The sequence below is a fragment of the Gadus chalcogrammus genome, chromosome 18 (assembly GCF_026213295.1).
Source record: "Gadus chalcogrammus isolate NIFS_2021 chromosome 18, NIFS_Gcha_1.0, whole genome shotgun sequence".
NCBI lineage: Eukaryota > Metazoa > Chordata > Actinopteri > Gadiformes > Gadidae > Gadus > Gadus chalcogrammus.
This window is the reverse complement of record NC_079429.1, coordinates 10644611-10670187: the sequence shown is the minus strand read 5'-3', so window position 1 is coordinate 10670187 and position 25577 is coordinate 10644611. Positions and strand designations below refer to the sequence as shown.

Here is a 25577-nt window from a genome sequence, read left to right as displayed (position 1 = left end):
CAGACATACAAGAGTCTCTCTGTAAAAGTGTGTGGGAAAGAGGGAAGAGAAGCTAGTGAATGTGTGTAAGAGATCCAACATAAACATGTGCAATCTACTCTGTCCATCCGTTTTGGTCCGAAGGACATCTGATTAGAGATTATGCAGATAATGGTTTTATTGTTGGGGAAATGCATTGCATGAAGAAACGATACGGCGATTTATAATTATTACAATTAAGAAAATTGTAGTTTCGGACTTTAGGACTGTGATATGGTTAGATGGTTCTACCTTCCGATGGACATGTATTTCAGTGCCAACAGATATAATTTAAAACGTACATACAAAACGCACATACAAAAATTAAATCTAACATGACCAAAACAGTTAGAAAATAGATAGAGCCATGAGTACAGTGTATACAGCGGTTTTAAGACCAGGTTTATTCGGTCTTTCACAACTCAAATGCTGAGAAAATCACAGCTATGTCATTGAGAACAAAATACAGTTAAATAAATTGAATTCCAGTACTCGGTTGATTATAGTTTGAAAATAAAATGAAACTGCGTTGAATGAAGTGGTTTTGATTGAATGCTGGGCAGTACGAGGTGTACAAATGTATTACAGTCTTTGTAGCCAGTTTTGGATTGTGGACATGGTCACACATACACACACAGAAACACGCAAACAAATATACTTCATATTCGTTACATCCTTATCTTTGCCTCTTGAGAACAATTATTTTGTGTATATCATGGTTTGGACAAAGCCTACAACATCCAAAGGCAAGTCAGACCAATGAAACACGTGTTTACTTAAACATAGTTAGGAAGACTGTATTGTTGGATGGCTAATGTCCTTTTACCAATACCGTACTCAACCAGAGAAGAGGCCCACCAAACCTCCACAGATTACATTCAGAACAATAAGGCACTCACATTAAGGGAATGCAATGATGCTTGGAAATGTTTCAGTCTCATTATTAACCATTTGCTACACTGTCATGAAAATTGTAATGAATACAGTGGCTCATCTGGATGATTTAAAACATTGGGTGACAAAGCATATTAAATAAGGTTGATTAGCTGCGAAAGTGAATACCAAAAAAATATTGGTTAGAAATGCTTCAAAAAAAGAACCCAATTAAAAATGTCCAGCTTCACTAAGCAAACATCGGCTGTCCCTTGCGCTTCCAAATGTTCTAATCATATATACAGGCAATAGGACAGGGTTCAAAATATCCATTGGTCATTTACTCCAGAAAGTTTATTTCTAACGAAACTTGTCATTAGCTTGCTGTGGTTAAATCGTAACACTTCGAGTTCGAATTCTTTTGTAACCATTATTGTTCGCCAAATTGGTACAGTTTTACAGACACTACGTCATTGCTTTCAAACATCAAGATTTCAATATGAAGAGGACAAATCATAATGGTAATAGCACACATAAAAATCTGCTTTGAAGATTTTGCATCATAACATCTGTTTCTATGTTTTAATTTGAGTCATGATGGCATAAATATCCAGCCCTCAAAAAGATAATGCCTATGAAGAAGAAATACCTTTCTTCATAGGCATTATTGACAGTTATGCCTGTCAATATAATAATGACACTAAATAATGACACTGTCAGTGGAAATTGTTCGGTAGAATTAATACCCTTTTGCATCTGATGCCAATGGAGATTATACAATTATCAAATATGGATAAGAGAATATGTTGTTTTCAGACACACACACACACACACACACACACACACACACACACACACACACACACACACACACACACACACACACACACACACACACACACACACACACACACACACACACACACACACACACACACCCTCTTGACTATGAATCATATAAACCATTAACTGAAAAACATTTTTAATAAATTCTGTAACAGATAAACAAAGAAAACCACTCCATAACTTACCATTCATACTCAGTTCTTAAAAAAACAAACAACAAAAAAAAAAGAGGTTTGACAAAACTAAATTTAAGACATGATGGTGTTACTTACCTGGCCAATGAGATGTCTGCGCTCAACTAGACATGAAGGTAGGAGGAGTCAGTGCTTTTCACTTAATAACTTTTGTAATGACTGCAATTGAATTGAAGGCCATTGAAATGCAGTTGGAGAAAGTCAATTCAAATCCAGACAGATTTACAAAATTAAATATACAACTGATTATTTTGCACGGGCCAAAAACAACAACTATGTAGGTTTTGTTGGTTGGTGTAAACAGAAGACACACATATACAATGCTTAACTTTACCGGCCAGGAGTGAAGGCGTTCCTTTGTGGCGCCAGTGTTGTGCTCTCTGATGCTGGGACATTTTTAAAGTGGCGGTTGTGTCTAAACCCAGGGCAGACATTCAATAGACATTTCGATTTTGTCCAATCGTTGGTCTGCAGTATCGCTTAGCTCAACGGTGGGCCAGAGGAATAGCCACATGTTTGTGCATGTAAAGGATTGTTCACGTAGTGGACCTGAAAGGCTTTGAAATGAACAGGTGTGGGCTATACTGTTGACTCACAGCAGCCAATCAGCTCTTTGAATGTAAAGTCCAATCTGAAAACACCCTTCAGTGAGTATTTATTGAGACATCTTGTGAAGGAGATATTTGGTTCAAGACAAAGCTGTTGAACTTGAGGAGTTTTAAATACTTTGATAGCACCACCTGTGAAATGAAACTAACTTTTCCCATGACATAATAATAGCATATTTATGTAAAGTAGAGCTACACCAATAATTTATCAAACATTTTAAATACTTGCATAAAACTTCACCGCTGAACTCTTTCACTGCGGCCATTACTTTAGTTCAAATATAGGTTTTGGATCTAAGGTCGGAATCACACACCTTCTGCTGTTTGAATTATGTTGAGGCCTGAAGCAAAAGGCCACAGTGAAGGGGAGTTTAGAGACACGTGCTTCTTTAACTGGGGACATACAAAAACGACACAATTATGGGGGACTTCCACCTACAGTAAAAAGATGGCAAACTCGGGCCGAAAATGGCACTTTGTATTGAGTGTTGATTGCCCTTTCTTTCCCGTTTGTCCACTCATTTTAGAAAACATTCTCAGCTCTGTGATTGTAGACGGTGAGGGATACAGTTTGGCTGATGAACTGAACCCTGTGTCCATCTTGGAGGTTAACCTTATTGAAATGTGCTAGTTTGTCTTAAATGATATCCTTCTTCGCATAGCGCTTCTGCGGGTCAGGTCAGAGGGCCATAGGTTCCAATCCCAGTGAGCAACACATGGCACCCATACTGCCAGAAGCATGTTCTATGGTCCCAACGGGATTTAACAAAAAGGGTAAGAAAGACATGGCACCAATTTCTCCGTGGTAAGAGGTTCTAATCCGAGCATGGTGATAAAAGGGCGTGGCACAAGCGCTGTTAAGGTTCAATCCGTCAATCTTCTCTGTGATCCATTCCTCAACCATGGGGAGTTTACGTCCATAATCGTCATGTCTGTCCATTCTATCGTAAGTAGTCAATGTGTCCGGATTCCCTGCTGTTCATTATCAACACCCGTCCGTCTGTCGGCCCGTTGTCAGCCTACCCGTCCTTCTTGTCCGCCCGCTTGGTCGACCGGCTGCTAATCTCCCCCGTTAAACGTGTCCTTATAGTCCGCATCGCCTGCCTGGGCCGCCTCCCTCTGGTGCCCCCTGGTGGTCAGGGGCACTCACTGTCCGCCAGCCGGCTGTAGCGGACCTGGCTCCGCAGCAGCCTCTTGAGCAGGGAGGGCAGCTGGTAGTGGCGGGGCACGGTGCTCTGGACGTTGGCCTCCAGGTACAGGAAGATGCGGAACCACCAGACCCGCGACACGAAGTTGGTCGGGGAGTGCTCCTTCAGGGCCTGACAGGGGGAACAGCAGTGGCTGGAATGAGGTTATGGTGGCTTCAAGAGAAGACGTTATTCAAACCAGATGAGAGGTTGAATCTTAGTGACGCCGAGTTGCAGACTGTACATCTAACAGAATAATCATCTGAGGGTTTTGGAGGCAAAATCCGCCCTTAGGTGTAGTTCACTCGACAGATTTCCTTACCGTCTGTTCGACCCTCTTATCCGTTTCCGTGGTGACCCTACAGTCCCACCAGACCCATTAAATGTCATGTATGAGGTCATATATCTAATCAGAGCTACTTCAGTACGTCCTTTGTGTCCTACTATATCATGGAATTCCATTGATAAACTTTAATCACAAACGTTGTTTTGTCATGCCCTATGTAGCGCCATCATAGTATGATCACACACACACACACACACACACACACACACACACACACACACACACACACACACACACACACACACACACACACACACACACACACACACACACACACACACACACACTACCTGCTGGTTGGCCATGGTGTGGTAGAGCCAGAAGAGCTGTGTGGTGACGTAGTAGGCCACCACCACGTCTATGGAGTAGTGGTCGTGGGCCAGCAGGATGCAGAACAGACCCACAGCCCACAGCAGCCAGCACAGCCAGTGGCACCACCAGAAGCGCCTGGGGGAGTCTGCAGCACAGACAACCGATCACAACACAGGGGTTCAAACAGGGTGGGTGCGGGGCCTACCTGGCGATACAGGGGCTGTATCCCCAGGTAGAGAGGTGCAGGTAAACAGCGTGTGCTGCACTCTGTCACCACTAGGTGTCTCACACAGACCAATCCAAAGGTGCACTGTGGGAATAATTCAAATAACCTGCTGTGCTGTGGAGGTTTTTGCACGTAAAACAGAAGTCAACCATTAACTATTTAAGATAATTCATGAGGTTAATCTTTAAAAACAGATCAGTAACGCTCTAGTAACCCAAGACCCTGTACACGACAATCACAACTCCGGGTGGTAGCAGCCTAAAACTAAAAACTCTCAATCCCTGGTAACGATGAGTTGTGATATGTTTGCTTATCTAACAGGTAGGCAGCAAATACAGGTAAAGTAACTTTATCAAAACGCAAACCCGACTGTAAATATCCGGGGGATGAAGAAAAGAGTAAACGTCTAAACTGGTTATGCTAAGTCAAAGAAGATTGTACAGTGCTCTTATGTGTGTGTACATAATGTATATTGACTATGTCTGTGTTTGCTCATGCATGTTTGTGGCAACTCACACCCCTTGACAAGGAAATAGGACTACCTGTGTCTATCTCTCCATGTCTGTCTCTGTGTCTGTGTCTGTGTCTGTGTGTGTGTGTGTGTGTGTGTGTGTGAACTAGGGCTTTGACTTTTGCCCAAAAATCATATTCGAAGTTAGTGTGTTTATTAATATTAATATTTGAATATATTCAAATATTTATTAATAATATTTTGACCATTAAATGCCTTCAGTAAGACCTGGATTGGGCTTCGCGAGGTTTGTTTACCAGCGTTGCTATGGTTACCGTTCTTGCGTGTTCCAACGGTTTATTAGGTTTCTAATAAATCGCTGTCTAATCAATACTTCATTCACTGCCTCTTCTGTGGTCATTACAATATTATGAAAAGACTGCGTCGGGTTCTCCGACGTCTCTCCCTCTTGGCCTGCCCATAACAGGTTTGAATATTAAGGGCTGCCTAATATTCGTTCGAATTTTGATTTATTTTTTGATATTCAAATTATTTTCGAATAACGAAGTTCGGATTCAAAGCCCAAGTGTGAACTCACACTCCTTGACGAATAGATAGGAGTGAACAGTGATTACCAATGTGTGTGGAGGAAGTGGGCGAGGTTGAGTTTACAGTGGTGACTCACACTCCTTGATGAAGAGGTAGCAGAGGGTGAGTATGACGGTGTGGCCGCTGTACAGGTAGTCGCCACACATGTGGTGGGAGCCCGTGATGGTGAGACCCCCGCCCGCAATCATCTTGAACACCCGCCCAGCCTGGGACATGTGATCACCCATCACCTGGGGAGGAGAGAGGAGAGGGAGACAGAGAGAGGGAAAAGAGAAACAGAAAGATCGATAGATGACGTTGAAAAGGTGGAGAGTGAGACAGAGAGAAATAAAGGCAAAGGGAGGGAGGGGGGGATAGAGAAGGGGGGAGAGAGAGAGGGAGAGAGAGAGGAAGAGGGGCTATGAAATCATTTCCTTCTTTCCGAATCATTTCACATCAGGACTGGAGGGCGTTCACAGCTCTCAGGTCAGGGACCATTCCTGAGGCGCCCCCCGGGGTTCATGAGCCCAGGGCCAGACAGGAAGTGAGGGAGAGGCTCAAAGCGGTTCCACTTGTGTTTGGAGAGGAGCCCTCAGGAGGAGAGCTGCGGGGGGGATGTGAAGCCACACTGGGAGCATAACGTCAAACAGACTCCAGGAAGATCTGAGTCATCCATACGAGCGTTTCTCTGAACCACCGGATGTTATGACTAATGCAACGTTACGTTACATACACTTCCTGCACGACACATTTCAAGGACCCACCACGACCACACTGAGGTCATATTCAGATTCTGATTAAGATTCAGATTCGGTTCAGGTGCTGTTTGAACGTGATTGGCATATAGTTCAAAATAGGGTTGGGACGATGCCCCGATTTAAATGATTTTGGTACGTCCAGGCAGAGGGTGTGGGATATTACAGAACTGAAAGGCGGTGTGACAGAGACGGAAAGAGACTGTCCAGTTGTTTTTTTAACTGACATCATGCAGGCAGGAGGCAGGGCAAGAGACAAGACATTTGGTCATGGATTCGAGGTCAGCTGTACCATGGAGGAAGCCTGTAGCTGTCTGCCACATGCACATAAGGGGCCTTTTGGAGATAACTGCTGGCTTCCTGAGCTAGTAAACAGAAAACACACACACGAGCACAGCCAGACCCAATCACACACACTCTCTCTCATACAAACACTCTATTGATAGTCTCTAATAAATGTAAATTAGCTAAAGATGTAAAGATCTAGATATTTGTTAATATGTAAAAAAAAGAAATAAAAAAAATGGAGATATATATAGGACTAGGTTGGGCTGAGCTGGCACAGGCTTGCGAACCGAACAGGAAAAAGGTTTTTGTTTCGAATACGTGTCATTGAAATCTATTTCCTCTGTACTGCTAGTGGTTGATGTGTGAATGTGTTCAGTGGGGTATTACACAAAACCGGTTTTATCACATAACCGAGTAAGTTAACCCACGGTTTGCGGTAACCCTAGGTTTTCCGTTCCAAAATGAACACGGTATGTTAGTTACTATAGAAACATATGCTCTGAATCAAACCTGGTTGGAGCAGGTTTTGCGCAGGTTAAGTTTGAAACATAACCCGGTTTTGGGTATTTACACCGGCGTTCACCGCAGATTTCATGTGTCCACAAAGACATGCCCTTTTGATGAGAGAACTGCTGATATCGGAGCGCAAATTATACATGCAATCCACCGGGAGCGATTAATAAAACCACGGCTCGAAATCTTGGCATATCGGATGACTTTTTGCTGGAGATATAGATTCTCGCGCAAATCTTTAATGTATTTAAATAGCCCACACTACCAATCGAGGACCTGGCCTCAGTTCACTCCAGACTATTTGCGTAGCCCTCCGTTTTTTGCAAATGGTAGTTTTAGCTATAATGTTGGAGATGCTGAGCACATCTCAGTCCTTTCAGATGACCCATCCAAGGTTTTTATCGGCCTCCTATCATACAAAGAGCAATATTGTCTGAGTACTTTGCCGAGAGGCACTTACAACATAAAGTATAAAATAGACCTAACGGACTAGGACCCGACCGATATTGATTTTTGAGTGCCGATGCCGATTATTTTCAGAGAAAAATTACGATTAAAAACAAAACAAAAAAAAGCATATAAAACATAGTTTTTGATACCTTAAATATACTTTAACCACTTTTGACGAATATGTGAATTGAATGCAGAACCTTTGAGTGTTTTAGAATACATTTACAGTCAAAAATGAGTGTAATGTAAAATGTAAAATAAATAACTAACTCCCAATGTGCTGCGCTCGTGAGCAGTGACTAACACGTGCGTGCAGAGCAGTATGGTCTCACCGTTAGAGTCTACAGTATAACAAATTAACATGGCCTGGGACCTAAAGAAAAACAGGCACAACATCCTCAAACAACGCGTCTTGTGTACATTGGTGAGGTGAGCGCGCAGCTGCCTGAGCGAGCGTGCTTTCATGTTGTACGGTAAAATTCAATCTCCTCTTTTTTACTCCAGCTAAAGTTGTTAGTTAGCAAGGCGAGTAGGAGTGCAATCTGCAGGATACTAAGCGCAATAACATTTCTAAAAAAAATCTTAGCCGGCGGCTTCATTACAAGCACTAATCCATTTTGATCTGTGAAGTTGATGAATTGTCACTTTTAGGTTTTCTACCCAGTTACCAAAAAAAGAAACATTTGGAACATATGCGCTGTGGCACGCACACGGTTTGCATGTGTTACTTCGAAGGCAAACAAAATCTAAAATACAAGAAAACACAAAAACCTGCATTCAACCAGTGGGGTACCCTCACATGGCCCATGACTCTCTGAGGAGGTACCTCCAGCTACCCCCTCCTTGCCAGGGCACCCTGAATTTATGTTAATTAAGAGCTCCTCCACCGGGGTCAAGACAATTTGAGGGCCAGATCCAGTCTGCCAACATACAAAAAAATTGTGTATGTTTTTATACTTCATTTTTACTTGATCCGCTGACCGCTTGGGAGCCATCGGAGTACATATTTTTTTAGAAGGAAAGGGTTATGTGGTAGGAACGTTAAGAATGCTTAACTGGGATATTTATAGATTCATGGCTCAAATATTAAGGATCATGCTTTTGACGTATAACTAACGCATTTACGCGGTCAGCGATCCGCTGCCAGGCTTTGGTTCTCCGGGTTGTAGAGGCTTTAGCCTTCCCTTTTCTTGTGTCCTGCTCCTCGTCATAGCTCTCCAGGAGAACCTGGAGTTCCATTTCATTAAAATAAGCAGCCCGTTTCGCCATTTCGATCAGGGTTTCCATGATCCATACATCACGTCTTTTTAGGTTTGGCGTGGACGCGCACAACCCTGTGTTAACCAACCGCGAGTTGATTGAACTAATGCATAACCGCTGCTGTGGAACCCAAAACTCTGGGTTAGTCGGCACAGGGTCAATCAACCTAGAGTTCAGCGTTAACTCAGTGTTTGTTAAACCTCCGTTCGTGGAATACCCCACAGATAGCCCACAATACCCATGACAACTTCTTTCCACTTCCCTCCTCACACAGTTTCATGTTTAACATTTAACTGGGAAATGCTAGATGGAAAACTAGGACCCTGTTGGGGTCAAGGTCCCTGGAGAGATCCAGACCTGGGAGAAGGCCCATTCACTAGGGCCCTATGATTTCCACGATAACGAAAACGCGGACGGAATCACGGAATCTGACAATAAAAACGGAATCTACCGATAATTGTTTTTCTTTTTTTTTTTTAATTATACAGGAAAGTATTAAAAGTTACAAAGTTACAATTTAAGACGGTCCTGTCTCAGTAAAATAACTGATTTCCATCAGGTTCCTGTTCTGCAGCACATATAACATGTAACAGCGACAAGGCACATCACGCGTCACATTTACAATATGCAGCGGAATGCAGCGGAATTCGCCATTATTTTGGTGAAATTCAGTTCCGAGGGAAAAGGGGAACAACACAGGTGACATTAACGTCACTGAATGTTTAGCAGTCACTCCCACAAAAATGTAAAAAAAAATCCCCGGCCCACCACTCCAGCCTAGGTGGCGGGAATGCAAACAATAGGTCCCGCTCCCGCTCCTAACAAGTAGCCGAAGAAGTCCAAAACACTTCTATCACTCAGGTCACGTGATCAGCTGTTTTGTAGAATATGTCAACATACTATCGATTGGAAACGCAAAGATACGTGCGATGACCACTTGAAGTCCAAAATCCATATAAAAAACAATGAACGCCATCGCCAGGGCACGCCCCATCAAACCACAATTTGAGTTTATAAAAAAAGTGTTTATAAGCACTTTATTATTTATGTCATGTTGTTTTTATTTGAAGGACTAAAAACAGTGCAATGTTGGGATGTTTTACTAAATGTAGTCTTCTATCTGATTAAATTGTAAGAATTGTATTCGTTCGCACTTATTTGACACTCGTTTTGATGATTTAAATTGCTTAAAGTGTAAAAACGGAATTCATGAAAATTAAAACGGAATTTGAAAAAAAAAAAAACGGAATTTGAAAAAAAAAAAAAAAGGATTTCATACGGCCCTAATTCACCCTCTCATTTCCCCCCCTCAGCAGATCATTTCATCCTTTCACCACACCCCCTCGTCATCCCTTCATTTACCCCTTCTCACCAGTTCATTTCACTCTGTCACCAGCTGAATCATGTGTATTGTCAGCTGAATACTATGAGCTTTCCGTTTAGTCTCGCAACACAAACCGATCAGGTTATATGAATGAATATTGCACAAAAACAGTGTTTTTTTCGTGATTGTAATTGTTATTATTAAACTCAACAACAGTTTAACAACAACAACAACAACAACATCAAACTCACTATCCAATATCAACACTTTACAAACCACATTTTTCATTAGCTTGGTGTGACAGCGCACACATAGGAGAAATAACAAGAATAGCACAACAGCGACAACACAGGGGCCCTGCAGGGCACTATCGAGAGGTGTCCATTTACCTTGGGGGCGCACCTGAAGTGCATGCCAGGTACGGGCAGCGTGGTGATGTACATGGTGACACACCTGTACAGGTACAGTGTCCCGATGATGAAGAAGAACCGACGGCCCACGATAGACCTGGGGGTGGAGAGAGAGACAGAGATAGAGGGCTTAATTATTATTATTTTTTTACACTTTTCTGCTTAAATGCAAGTATTTTAAAATGTATTGAATGAATGCAAGTCAGAGGAAAGAAGGAAGAGAAGGAAGTGGTAAAGTTTAGAGAAAGAGCGTACGGAAGAGATAACATGGCTATAGAGAGAGAGAAAGGGAAGGGAGATAGAAAAAGGAAGAAGGGGGCATGGAGATAGACGCAGAGAGAGTAGATAGATGCAGAGAGAGTAGATAGATGCAGAGAGACATAGAGAGCGTAGAGATAGACGCAGAGAGTAGAGATAGATGCAGAGAGATAGATGCAGAGATAGTGAGTAGAGATAGATGCAGAGAGACAGAGAGATAGCTTCAGAGAGAGAGAGAGAGAGAGAGAGTAGAGATAGATGCAGAGAGATAGATGCAGAGATAGTGAGTAGAGATAGATGCAGAGAGTAGAGATAGATGCAGAGAGATAGATGCAGAGATAGTGAGTAGAGATAGATGCAGAGAGACAGAGAGTTAGCTTCAGAGAGAGAGAGAGAGAGAGAGAGTAGAGATAGATGCAGAGAGAGTAGCGATAGATGCAGAAAGAGCCAGAAAGTAGAAATAGATGTAGAGCTAGATAGAGATGTGGAACTAGGTTGAGAGATAGAGATATATAGGATAGATGGATATAAATATGTCTGTAGAGACATAGAAAGGGGGAGGAATGCAGGGGTCAAAAGTCACATCTGGCCTTATCCAAAGGTAAATAAATAAGGCCTTTGATGCGTCACTGTGTGTGTCCTCGAACCGAGGGCTCCGAGCAGATGCCATATGTTTATTATTTATTAAAGCAGGATGGCTTTCTGAGACGCTACCTTCTATAGTCCTATTTCCATCAAAAAGATAATGCGCTTTAAAATGATGCGCATCAAAAGTTAGTGCGACATATGTGATGGAAAAAGGGTTATATCGCTCTAACGCCGATTTTGTCGCACTAAGTTAATTCGCTCTGCAGAGGTGGTTTTGGGAAAGTTCTAGCGACATAAAAGTAATGGAAAACGGCTGAAGCGATATAGAATGTCGCGCACGCGCATTGTTGATGGAAAATCATCTAGCGGGTCAGAAAAATGCGCTTCAACACGGGGCATTGTGACACAATTTTAATTCGCTATAATCATTCTGTCGATGGAAAACCGTTTAGGCGCTTCTTATGTCGCTACAAATTAATTCGCTTTAAGAGTTAATTCGCTTGAAAATCTGATGGAAAAAGGACTTATGTTCAGTAGGGCGGACGTGGGGGGGGGGGGGGGGGTTGGACATTTTTCTTAAGGAGTGACTTAATGACGCACTAAAGTGTGACGTCACAGTTAGTAGTTATTTTCTTATCCCAACCTTCCAATCCCACGAGAAGGATTTTATCCAAACTAATTGAGAACGAGATAAAGTCGTTGGATGGATCTCAAGGCGGTAATTATGAAGACGTTTGACAGAACTACGAACTGACAAAAGTTTCAGACAATATCTTAGAACAACGAAGAAATATAAACACACACACACACACACACACACACACACACACACACACACCCAAACACACATCCTTACCTGTGCTTGTGGAGGGCCCAGTTGACGAGCCAAAGCGCCAGCAGAAGCAATCCGATGAGCTCGCAGACCATAAACGCCCACTCCTTCCTGTCGAACCAATCGAAGAACTTGTCGGGCAGCGGGGGCGTGTCCTCCTTGGGCGGCACGCGCTCGTGCACCACCGAGATCATCACCGTGGTCAGCACGAAGCAGGTCACGGCGTACAGGACCGCCACACCCGTCCGCCCCCACTCCTCGGGGAGCGGCGAGCGAGAGGAGGAGTCCGTGGCGCCTGCGGCGGGGAGCGGGATCTGGATCCAGGCGTTGCCTCCGTGGTGGCGGTCGTCCGCGAAGCCGTTGCCGACGAGCGCCCCGTTGCGGACGCCATTCCTCTGGGCCGGCTGGGTCTTGTGCTTCGGGGGGCCGTTGCCGTTGGTGACCCCCGTGTCCCCCTTGACGGAGAGGCCGGGCGTCCCGTTGGCCTTCACGCCGTTGGAGGTGGCGTGTCCGTTGTGCACGTTTTTGTGAGCCCGGATGTGGTGCTCCAGCCGCAGGGTCTGCACACGCTCGAGGAGCTGCTGGCCGCCGTCCGACGTCACCCGGGAGAGAGGCGGCGACGCGAAGTCCGACGGGCCGAGGTCCAGCAGGGCCCGTCCGTTGAGGCTCCGCAGGGCGTCGCAGTACTCCTGCAGGCCCTGGTCGCCCAGCCAACGGACCACATCCTCTCCCGTCCAATCAGACACCTTCATTATGATGACTCACCTGGCAAGAGGAGAGGGGGAGGGACACATTAAGGGAACGAACGTAAACCAAAAAAAAAACAATAAATAAAGTATTAACATAACCAAGATATTACTTTTATTATCAACAATATATTTTAAACCAATCCCCCGTGGTCATTCACGCCTATTTACATATATTGCAGAGCTCAAATAGTTTAGAATTATATCTAAAAGTTTTGGAATATCCCTTGTTTACCAATTCTAAATACACCAATGTGTATTTAGAAAACACTGACACAATGGCCTAGGGAAGGCTACTGTAGTATCAAGACACAGATACCAGTATTGACTCCCTACACCACATCGTTGTTCAGAACTAATCTGACAGTAACAAAGCTTATAAATAACAGAACGAAAATGGATACTAGGCCCATTACTAAAGACTTCTATGAAACTCGTTAATAGTAATGACAATGGTGTAACAGATAAGGTCAGAACAGTCGGCCTTCCTAATAATATCAAACGGACAAATCGAACTGAAAACATTTGAAATCATATAACTCCCTTTCAGACAAACACCTGACCCTTTACAACAGAGAACCATCCAAGTTGCAACTCATTATAATATACTTCTCATAATGTTGTTGTGGTTTACTGTGAACGCCAAAATACAAGGTCATAAATCGGAAGACCCGTAGTAGGCCTATATGGTTAAAATACATTTTTCGTGTCTGTATAAACAAAGTACTTTAGGATTGACCGTAAACAGTGCTAATGCCTTGAGGAGGGAGGGAGGGAGACAATCGCACCCTCTCTAGCAGCATAACTAGTTGCATCACGTTACGCAAATTCCGAGACGAGGCATTCCGAGGACCGCTATGCGGTGTCGCTGTCAGACAGAACATGCCGTTTAATGCGGATACGAACCTAGCCTTTAATATTTTTCTCAACACTCGATAAACACGAAACCATCCGAATACTAGAAACAGACTAAATGTTCTTTCAATAACGTAAGTCACCAGTCTGAGTCGACTCCCGTTTGCGTAGCACACCGTTATCAAGGAACACTTTGAAAAAGTAGTTTTTTTCTAATCCAAATATCCCAATATTTACCAAACAGAAATCACAAGGTGACTTACTTGCTCCAGCTGTTCAGTAAAGGGTGTGTGCCATAAGCATATAATACAGCCCTTTACTTTAGTGAACACAGCCCTGTCCGACTGTCCTATCTTCTCTGCTCGTTTGCTCGTCGATGGCTCTATCGGACTGCTACAATTCCACCGTAACAAGAAAACAACACGTGAAAGTGGAAATGTCTATATTCTTGTCCCTTGGTCGAGTTTCCTTTAGCGAGTCAACGACAAATCACCGTGTTAAATCGCTGCCATTCGCTGTCCGCTCGTATATCGCTCGGTGCCGCGCTTTCAATGCGACCGTCTCGCTGGAGCCAGGGGGGGGATTTAGCCAGAGTGAAGAGAGAAGAAAGAAGGGCGGGACGACTTCCTTTATTTACTTACAGATCGGAGGGTTGAGGAAACTTAACAAGAGTTAAGAGAGATGGGTGGACCGAGTCGCTTTATTTACTCACAGGTCGGAGGCTGTGGGGAACTATTAACCAGACTGAAGAGAGAGGGGCGGGACGACTCCCTTTATTTACTCACAAGTCGGAGCCTGGAGGTGAACGTTTCGTCTTACCATGTGTCTTTCTGTTTTCCCATCATCATACAGAATTCAGGCCAGGAGAGAATACTGGGTTTCTCTTTGAACAATACACAAGAAATATGGGCTGTGTAGCAAAAAGGAGGGATTTGTTCTCCAGACAATAATCTAAAAAAAGAAAGAAGAGGAGGGGAGCAGAATAAAGGGCAAGTGAATGGAAAGTTTGTCGAGGCGAGGGTGGGTAAGAATTTGATATATTTGCTTTGTGATTCTGAACAGTATTTGGCTGGCATGTAGGCTATTTAGGCCAACGTTGATGTGTATGCGAGTTATCTTTTTCTACGAGGCTGTTATTGTTTACAGAACAAAGAGTAGGCCTATTGCTGCATTCCTAATCAGAATAAAGACAGAACGTGGAGATTAAGAGACACTGAGATCTTGTTAATTTGTGTTCTGATATGCAAAAAATAACATCAACCATATCTTTGCTTTCTTGTAGAATTACAATCTTTTGACGTCAAGATTCTAAATGTAATTTCAACATCTACACTTCAAAGAAGTTAAAAAACAGTCCCATACTGGTAGTTTAGCATTTGCGAAAGAGCCTTCCAAAGGCCTATATTAAATTCAGCCATATAAAAACACATGGGACCTCTTAAAGAGCAAAGGTTTGAGTTAATGGGATTAACTGGGTTATTCGCCCAGCACCCTTAATCTGTCAATTACTAAAGACTTTTACCTGATCTGAGCCATTAGATAAAATGATCCGTTGACACGGTAGCGGATTTGACCCGATCAGCCCTTCCATTCAACCTCAGTAGGACTAAAGAGAGAGACACAACTCCCAAAGCGAGGCCAAGGAGATACTAAATAGTGATACAAAAATAACGTCAGATTAACCAATATCAATATTTTCTCACACAACTTTTTCTGCAATGCCTATATATGATGTATGTGATATACACAAAGTTAATAAAAACGTAGAATTCTGCTGAACTGAATTAAGAAAGGGCCCCGCGCCATCCACTCCAGTAATATTCACGGGTGCTCATGATGTCAGTATTTACCCAGATACAGCCCTCTGTCCTCTTGTCTACTTGTTTGTCACGGTGTTGCATGCGGTTCCTATTTATCTGAATGGAGGATCTACATTTAGAGAACGTGGGACTGGAGGGTGTCAACAATGCTATTTTTAGTGCCATGGAGAATATTTCTTACTCCCTTCCCTACAAACCAATACAATGGTCACTGTAGTATAACAAAACAGAATTATTATTATTAGTTATTGTAATGGGCACACAAGAGCTTCAAACATTAGAGTTAAAGTACAAACGGCAGCAGCGTATTTTTGATATCTTTGGTAGTTCCTTCGTACTATAATGGAACATTTCTTATTTGGCTTTACTCCGTCTATCCTTTTCAGCTTTTCCCAGCAGGTCACAGCTGGTCTTACGACCACAAGGACACCTTTGTTCAATGTCTCCTTGCTACCTTTCCCATCTCACAAACTAGCAAATCTGCTGTCCTTGAAGAATCAAGTAGTGTTCCTGCAATGGCGTGAGACCCGTGAAAAACTCTTATACTCAACAACTATTGTGAGCTACTTAGCCTACAGAAGGGTCATCGGTCCTAGACACAATACCTCATAAAGAGATGGCCATGACGGTATGGGTTCATATGGTCACAGAATGAGAGGCTGCCCGAGAGAAGGTTCTTACCTTGAACTCTGGCTGCAGCAATAAACTTTCTGATCTATGATCCCATAAAGTTTTAGTAGGAGGACAGACATTAGATTCAATAATTGTGTGTGTGTGTGTGTGTGTGTGTGTGTGTGTGTGTGTGTGTGTGTGTGTGTGTGTGTGTGTGTGTGTGTGTGTGTGTGTGTGTGTGTGTGTGTGTGTGTGTGTGTGTGTGTGTGTGTGTCTCTCTCAAGAGTGTTTGTTGCACGAATGTTTGGAACAACTCACTTCCTTTTTAGAGTAACCCTAACCTAACCCTAGGTTTTTATTGTCTTTCCTGTCTTGTGACAAGCACACCCTTACCCTCCCCCCCTTACCTCCACCCCAGCTTCTCAAATAACCTTGTCATATTCAACTGTCACAGAGAAAATATCTCCACACGCGCGCACACACACACACACACACACACACACACACACACACACACACACACACACACACACACACACACACACACACACACACACACACACACACACACACACACACACACACACACACACACACACACACACACACACACACACACACACACACACCCCAGTGGTGGCTGGTGGTTTTTAAAGTGAGGGAGGAAGGACTGTGGCCTGGTTGCCATTGGCCTGCTTGCACTGTTGTGCAAGTGTATGGTGTATGGTGTATGGTGGTTTAAGAATGTGAGGGAGGGATAGTTATGTGAATAAAATTGATACAAAGCCACCAGTGGCATCGCTGTAATTTGAAAGCTGGTGGGCAGCATGTCTTTGAAATGGACTGTAAGGGCAGAAGGAAAGGATGCAAAGCCCATTAGTCAAGTCAGGCCTACTCTTGATTGGTAAAAGTAAATTACAAATTCATTGGGCCTATTTTTGACCTCAATTACTGAAGTTATTGGTTGTTATTTAGCTATGTTATTCTTCAGTTACAATTGTTTTAAGAAAAGACTCAAGATCAAAAGTGATGCCATTTAAAATGCATCATGCTCTGAATCATTCACCCTTACCACACCCTTTCCACAATACCAAACAGAACGGTCACTAACAAACTAGTAAAAGAACAAGAACAGCATTTCAAACAACCTGATCTATAAGCATGGTGCCTACTAGCAAGGAAATTCGGAAAGCAGCACCAATGTGATCTTGACTCTTGTCGTGGCGTTTGGTTGCCCTATTAAGATTTTTCAAATCAGTGAAACCATGAACAGCCCACTTTGGAGATTTGCCATTATTCAAGAGCAAAGAGGGACAGCAATACAGTCGATTGCTAGTAATGATACCAGTAAGCCATGAGTAGGCCTACCTAGCAAACCATGTAGCACTCACAACACTGACGTTGCCATTACTTTTGGTGATCTCGATTTTGGGAAGTGGTCTACCTTTTTCTTTGGTCGCTTACTTAGCACTGTAACTCAATGAATGGAATGCTTTGTGTAATAAAACATGAACAATATCCTGTTTCCATTGTACACCTTATTTGCAAATGTTACAATCTCGCTATCGTTCAGATGATTTCACTTGCTTTGCGTCTCTTCGACTGAGCGGCAATGCAGAGCGGGTTTGTTATCGACAGCGTTGCCAGATTGGGCACATTTCCCACCCAATGATAATTTTTCCTAGCCTGGTTCTACCAGACTCTCGTACTTCACTTCATTTCATTTCATTTGTACAGAGAGTCTGGACCTAATCAATTGACAAACGTTAACTCACTTGAAGGCGGGTGTCTGTTGAAGTTTAAAATGATTGGATCTGCCCAGTGCCACTCTGGATCTGCCATAACCAATCGCTAACGTTTGGTTGTGACGTATATCATGCACCGGGAATCACGCGCAGGTTGTACACAAACCAAACACCTTGCGCGTCTGCACGAAAATGTCCGTCAACGACAGATGCAGGTTTTGTTCGTCGAATTTAATTTATCAGGGAAAAATTGCACATTGTAAATCAATATTTTATAGCAAGGCAAACTCAAACTGGCGCATGACTTTATCGTCATTGTTCTCAGACACGCCCTCTGTTCGCTGATTGGGCGCACGCTGTGGTAGCGCAGAAAACCAAATTACATACAGCAGGTCCAGACCTAGTACTGAAGGGAAATTCAAATTGAGCGGAAGTACTTAGGCGGGCGGAGCCAGGCTAAATTTTTCCAGCCTAACGAGATTGAAAGTAGCCCAATTGGGTGGGAAATCTGCCCAATCTGGCAACACCAGCGACGGATCCTTCTTATTACATTTTTTGAACGTATATTACGGACATACCGGACTGAAATTTTACGGAGGGGAGGAGTCTCGGAGGAAAAACGGACATTACGGAGAATCACATAGGAATGAATGGACTTTCGGTCGGAGACGGTTGGATCGCATACGAGAATGTACGTATGTGGAAACGAGGCATAATTGCGCAGCGCGAATAGATTTTTGCGTGAATCATTAAGGTCACACCCACTCAGAGGAGGACTTTCCTCCTCTCTCCCATTGAAACCCATGTTATTCACCGGCCGCCAGTACTTTCAGGGAAATGAATGGGAGTCAATGGAAGCTGAGGGAGGAACGTCCTCCCTGAAGTAATTGTCAATAGGCAATAGGGAGTGCTAATGTCCCTTTACCCAGGGAAACTAACATTATATATTCAAAGGCATAAAAGTCATATTTAAGGGCATTAATTCATTACAGTAGTCTGGGCAATCTAAAAAATGTTATTCTCAACAATGTTAAGGAGGATCTTCCTCCCTCTCCTCAATGGAGAAGCCTCCACTGACACGCACACACACACACACACACACACACACACACACACACACACACACACACACACACACACACACACACACACACACACACACACACACACACACACACACACACACACACACACACACACACACACTCGAAAATGTAAAATAGAAAGGGGCTAGCTGGCTAGAGACTGTGAAGCTCTTCTTCACTGTCAGCTCAACAACTCCAGAGATTGTGTCAGAAAACCGGAACGACATGGGAATCCCCACAATCACTCCCAAGCGCACTAATGGCGCGTTTCCACTGCAGGGTGCGGTACGGTTCGGTTCGGTTCGCAAAGGTGCGGTACGGATTGCGTTTCCACCGCCAAAAGTGGGCGTGACCCGGACTGAGCCGTACTCGTTTTGCCCTCGTCTTCAGTACTCCTCCGTTGGGGTACTGAGACGCCTGAAAGGGTGTCGGATAATTCGAGCTACACACCCCCTCCGTTGATTGGTAGACAGAACCGTCACTTCCGGGCGACGTGGGGATAAAAACAAACAAACAGTAGCCTCGAGGTATTATTCCTTACAATGAACATGTCGCGTGAAACGCGACATGGGAGGTGGAACAAGGAGGTGGAGACGTTCCTCTGCATTCTTGGGGAGGAAGACGTTGTTTACGATGTTTACGTAGCTGCCACAGCGATCGACATCCGGCCTACCATAAAGGGTACTGTCGGCGGTGGAAACGCGACCTCGCAATTGAGCTGGGCTATACCGCCCCCTCCCTACCGGACTGAGGCGAACCGAACCGCACCGCACCCTGCAGTGGAAACACACTGCACACACACACCTCTCTCTTTCTGTTTCAGCTTCTAAGAAGTTGCATCAGAGGACTCAACACGTGAATCGTTGAACAGAGAGGAACAAAACAGAGAGCTTTTCTACCATTTAGTGATTCAGCAGAGGAATTACCCCAAAGCCACATACAGTAATTCAGATGCTGGTCGTTACCGTCACAAATGGGGGCTGATGATGTCAACAATGACCTGGGCATCAAAACCATACCTTAGCCACTAAACTATCCTAATAAAAACTCTCTCTATCTCATATGCAAGTACTGTGCGCAGCCGTCTTTAAACTTTTTACATTTCTTTCAGTCCCTATCCCCTTCCCTAAAGCTGTGCCCTTTGCCAAGCTGCCGTTGTTAATAATAATTTGATCCAAATAACTTACCAATGTTAAATAAAATAATAGAATAATAATCTACCCCTTGGTTATGACTACGACTGAAACTACTAGTACTACTATAACTGCTACCACTGCTGCTACTTCCTAATACTACTACTACTACGCCTGATTTACAGAGCTATATTCACAGTCGCCTGCCCGCACGCACATCTCTGTAGCGCTCTGAACTTTTGTCAAAATCGACAGGGTTTATAAACGGTCTAGTTCTCTCCTGATAATGTCTGCACTTGAAATCCCCTACAGAGTACCTTCAGAGTTGCCAAACCAGGTCTCCCTGTGTGCTCCTAATCCCATAAGGCAGTTGTTTTCGTTCTCCCCTCGCTACAATGTGTGTAAAGCAACAGGGAGAAAAACATGGGGCTTACCCTCCTGCGTTGCCTGGGACCGATGAGTTATGTTGTTATGGTGTTCCCTGATGGGCTAGTGGGAGATCTGAGTAACTGTCTGACTCAACACGAGCCCTGAGCCATACTCGGCCCCGCCCTTCCTCTGACTAACACGGCCACCCCCACCTCCAACCCCCCCCCGGCCCCCACCCCCCAAACCTGGCCAACCAACCACGAGCGTGGTCATCGGGGTACCATGGCTCCAGGCTCAGTTTCTCTGCGGGATAAACAATACCATGTGCTATTTTTAGTGGGTCAGTGCCTGAATAACTTTGGCTTCCGGGTTACGTAAACTCATTTGGGTCTCCAGTTCAGACACACATGCAGCACTCTCTATCAAAACAACACACACTCACAGATGTGCCATCTTGTCCTCTTGAAGAACCTCTCAAACAGAAACCAAGTGATATGCTGCAAAATGTCACTCAAACCTCAATAAAGGCCGGCTAAGCTGTATTGAATGACAAGCACACACACACACCTTTATTCGGAAGTTAGGTTAGGGCCTGTTTCAGCATTACTTGATAGCTAACCACACACACCACATGCGCGCACACACACACACACACACACACACACACACACACACACACACACACACACACACACACACACACACACACACACACACACACACACACACACACACACACACACACACACACACACACAGTGTGAGCCAACCAACCAGAGATCAGAGTCATGTGGTTGCTAGTTAGCAACCTTTTGTGCTGGGGCGTCGACATAGAAACACATCGCAAACAACTGCAGAAAAAACTGCAGACAGAAAGCGAGGGCAAGACCAGAGGTAAAGGGACAGACAGAGAGAGCAAGACAACAGATGTAAAGAGACAGACAGGGAGAGCAAGACAACAGAGGTAAAGAGACAGGGAGAGAGAGCAAGACAACAGTGGTAAAGGAACAGACAGTACAGTTCACAAAGTACAAACAGTTATAAATCAAATGTATTATTGCTCTCTCTTCAGGGTACAGTCACATGATTTAACAAACTACTTAGGAAGATAGATAGATAACCAATATGCTATGTGTATGTCAAGAAGTACACAAACAAACCATAGTTTCAAGGTGTTTAGTATCACAATGTTTGGAACATTCTTTCTCAAATGTGACAGATGGCAGAATAAAATCCTGAATGAATATCCCTCGTAGTTCTGTTGTTTTCCTTGAAAATGACTCTCATAGCAGAGTGCCATGATTGTGGAGATTTGTTGTGAAGGCAAAAATAGCTATTGATCCAATCAATGAATATTCTGCTAAATTGTGTCTAAAATGTCTGCGTATACATGGGTTTCAAAGTGGAAATAAGCTTAGTCATTGATATTATCGGATCCTGTTTCAAGCCGTTGTAACAGGAGCAGACTCCAGGCTGCAGAGCAAGTCCTCTGCATTGTGGGCCTTAAGTTTAGATATTCTCTTTAATCTTTATTCTCCACATACAGTTAGATTAGATGCACCAAACACCGACACTACTTTCAACAACATTGTAGATCATGTCGGCACCAACGATGCTAGGACGAGACAAACCAAGGTCACAAAAAGCAACATAGCTAGGCTTTGTGACTTTGCCAGAAAGATGTGTCGGCATTGATTAAAAGCATAATGATGAGCGTTATAGTAGATTATTGTCTCTAAATCGCTGGCTGACAGGATATTGTTCAGAGCAGGGCTTTGGTTTCATAGATAACTGTCCCTCCCTGTGTGGTCGCCCTGGTGTGCTCATGAGAGACGGCCTACACCCTACTGGGTTAGGCGCCTCAATTATGTCAAAAAACATAGATGTCTTAGCCAGGTGTGACTCATCCACTCACAGCACGCTGGGTTGCAGGAGTTTAGCAAACCTGCTAGCAACATGATAGTTTACGTTGCAGAGTCTAGAACAGCAGATGGGTTAGCTGAACCAGTATCTATTGCACCAATCAAAGAGTGTTAACCGGACTCCCTCTGAAATAAACGCTGTACCTATATGTACGGTGGTGCGGCCTCGCACTGTCTCGAGGTGTAAAACCCGCAGGCGAGGGCCGCGACCATTATGTAGAAACCGCGGCATCCTCACCGCTTCAGACTCGGAAAATACCTTGGAAAATAATAAAATGGAAGCACTCAGAATAGGGTTCATGAACGTAAGGTCACTTTCATCTAAAGCGCTCTAGGTCCATGATCTAATTATTGATAATAAGATCGACATGCTGTGAAACCTGGTTAAAACCAGATGAGTTTCTAGCCCTAAACGAAGCTACTCCACCCAATAACGTTAGCACCCAAGTATCTAGAGAAGTTAAGAAAGGTGGTGGAGTAGCCCTGATATCTAATTCTAAGCTCAATTTAAAGCCAAAGAATAGATATATATTCAGATCCTTTGAGGTGCTTGCGTTCTGCACCACAGCTCCCCGAGAAGCGAAACGAGTTCCAGACTCTTTCGTTTTAGCTGTAGTATACCGTCCCCCAGGACCGTATTCATTTTTTGTTGACGAGTTTTCTGATTTTGCAGCTGATCTGGCTACATACTCAGACAATATTTTGCTTATTGGGGATTTCAACATTCATGTGAATAACCCATCTGATGCCCTCGCAAGGGCTTTTCTGTCCATTACAGATACGCTTGGCTTCAAACAGCTCGTCTAGCACCCAACCCACATCGGTGGAAACACGCTGGATCTCGTTTTGACCCAATAACTAAATACTAGTACATGTATTTCTTCAAGGCTCCCATTTAAAATGGCCTGTTGCTCTGAAGCTTGCATAACACCCCTCATGTTTAATTTTCACGTTGGTCTTGCAACCAAAACTTGCCAATCCTCAATCTCTAAATCTATGGCCTCTGCTCTGTGTGTTCTTAGTGCCGAGTGATAACAATTTCAATTACCAAATAATGAGATCAGATATCTTGTGGTGCTTTTAACCGTGTGTGTGTGTGAATATTACTCTTTCCTTGGCCTCGCAAGGGCAGTAATGACCAGATGATTCAGGGGCCCTGAGGAGCGAGAGGGACCTAAAAGGGCCTGGGATTAAAACCGCAAATGATTTTTCAGTTGGTCATGAAATACGGCAATTTACGCTACACGTTAAAGAAATGAATGAAGTGAATTATTTGATCTTTTGTGATAAAAAGATTATATTTCACCAGCCAGAAGCAGATAAAGGAGATACTGAAGAGAAAATGAAGGATAAGAAATGAGAAATAATAATAATATAGCACAATATATTGTGATATACTTGCAATCAATCTATAATGGTGAGAAAATATGGATATGGGTCACATCCAGGTGCCCATATAGATTTCCAGGGCTCTTTTCATGAGTCCATACACTCGAAGCCCTAGGGTATGGGTGAGGCACCGTTCTCACGGATCATTAAAGGTATACGGCTTAGAAATTTGAAACAGATTTGAACCTTTTCTCATGCTGTTTTCAATTGCAAAACTCATAATATTGCTGTACTGTACGAAGGTATAGACCAAGTCGTGTCAATACAACCACAAAAAAAAACTAGAAACATCTAAAAACACGTCAAGTCCTTTCAGTGCTACAGAGACAGATATGTGTATAAAATGGCCATTGAGAGATAATCTCTTTTGACAGAGACCCAGTGGCTAAAACAATGTTACAGGCCGGGCTAGCAGAGCAGAACATTTGCTAAGTTTGAAATCGAGGAAGAGACAAGGCCCATAAAGATGAGAGATGACACCATTACCGAGCCAGCTACGGATCTGCACAGTGTCACTAGTACTCGTTGCTTGGAGAAACACTGTCTGCTCTATCTTATTACCTGAAATGAGGAATGTGAATGTCCTGTAAAAGCAAAGCAGCGATTATTGAGATTAAATGTGATAAAATAAATAAATAAAAGTTTCCCTCTCAAATGTGACACACACACACACACACACACACACACACACACACACACACACACACACACACACACACACACACACACACACACACACACACACACACACACACACACACACACAATAATGACAGAGCCTAACGACACTGAAATAACTTAATCTAACGGACAGAGGAGCGTTCAGACCAAATGTGTGCACACACATGAACACGTCACATCCCTCACCAGTTATTGCAATACATGCTCTCGTCTCAAAATATGAATAACAGTTGCTACGTAAGCAAACAGACTGAACAGACCACAGGCTGGATGACACACACACACACACACACACACACACACACACACACACACACACACACACACACACACACACACACACACACACACACACACACACACACACACACACACACACCCCTAATGTCGATTCAAAGTTTCGGATTTCGATTTGGATTTACAAACGCAACAAGCATCAAATAACAATCCAATGCATAACACAGTATATGCCATGCAGCGCCTACCTGGCTCACCATCGCTCCGCGGCATAGCTCCAGAAATAACGTTACAGGCCAGTTAGTTCCGAGCAGCAACGACCACATCAGCATACAGACTCGTAACACCAAGATGAAGATAGTTAGCGATTTACTGATCACTTCATTGTATTATACCTAGGTTGAAGGAGATGGCGACGGGGTCCTGTGTTGATTGTAGCATTATTTGGCGTTTCAAGGAGCCGTTTCATTGCAGTTCCGATCCAAGCTAAGCCACAGTTTGGCATGCAAATAAATACAAAACGACGAGGAGCATGGTGCTTTAATTGTCCATAGAAGGATACTTTGCTTATAATCTCTAAATCCAATAATTCATTTTTTATTACAGCTTCATGCTGTACGGAACACGTATAAAACACCAGTTTAAGTGTGTGTGTG

General features: G+C 43.6%; 2 protein-coding genes across 6 annotated transcripts in view; both read right to left on the bottom strand.

Annotated features, from left to right (window-relative positions):
- The window catches only part of LOC130370987 (cGMP-dependent protein kinase 1-like), a 298669-nt gene that overhangs the window by 144756 nt on the left and 128336 nt on the right, over positions 1-25577 (bottom strand). The window lies entirely within an intron of this gene.
- Positions 162-25577, bottom strand: LOC130370992 (phosphatidylcholine:ceramide cholinephosphotransferase 1-like). 4 transcript variants are annotated; one of them, XM_056576574.1, is made up of 7 exons: positions 25317-25577; positions 25170-25196; positions 12352-13092; positions 10629-10746; positions 5747-5900; positions 4363-4529; positions 1844-3858 (listed from the first exon to the last, which is right to left on the bottom strand). In XM_056576574.1, exons 3-7 carry the CDS (start codon positions 13077-13079, stop codon positions 3676-3678), a joined length of 1350 nt encoding a protein of 449 aa, XP_056432549.1. In that variant the 5' UTR covers positions 13080-13092; positions 25170-25196; positions 25317-25577; the 3' UTR covers positions 1844-3675. The 4 variants fall into 4 exon arrangements, with proteins under 4 accessions (XP_056432547.1, XP_056432546.1, XP_056432549.1 ...); XM_056576572.1 differs by lacking the exon at positions 25170-25196 and having other exon boundaries at positions 162-3858; XM_056576571.1 differs by lacking the exons at positions 25170-25196; positions 25317-25577 and adding an exon at positions 14192-14525 and having other exon boundaries at positions 163-3858.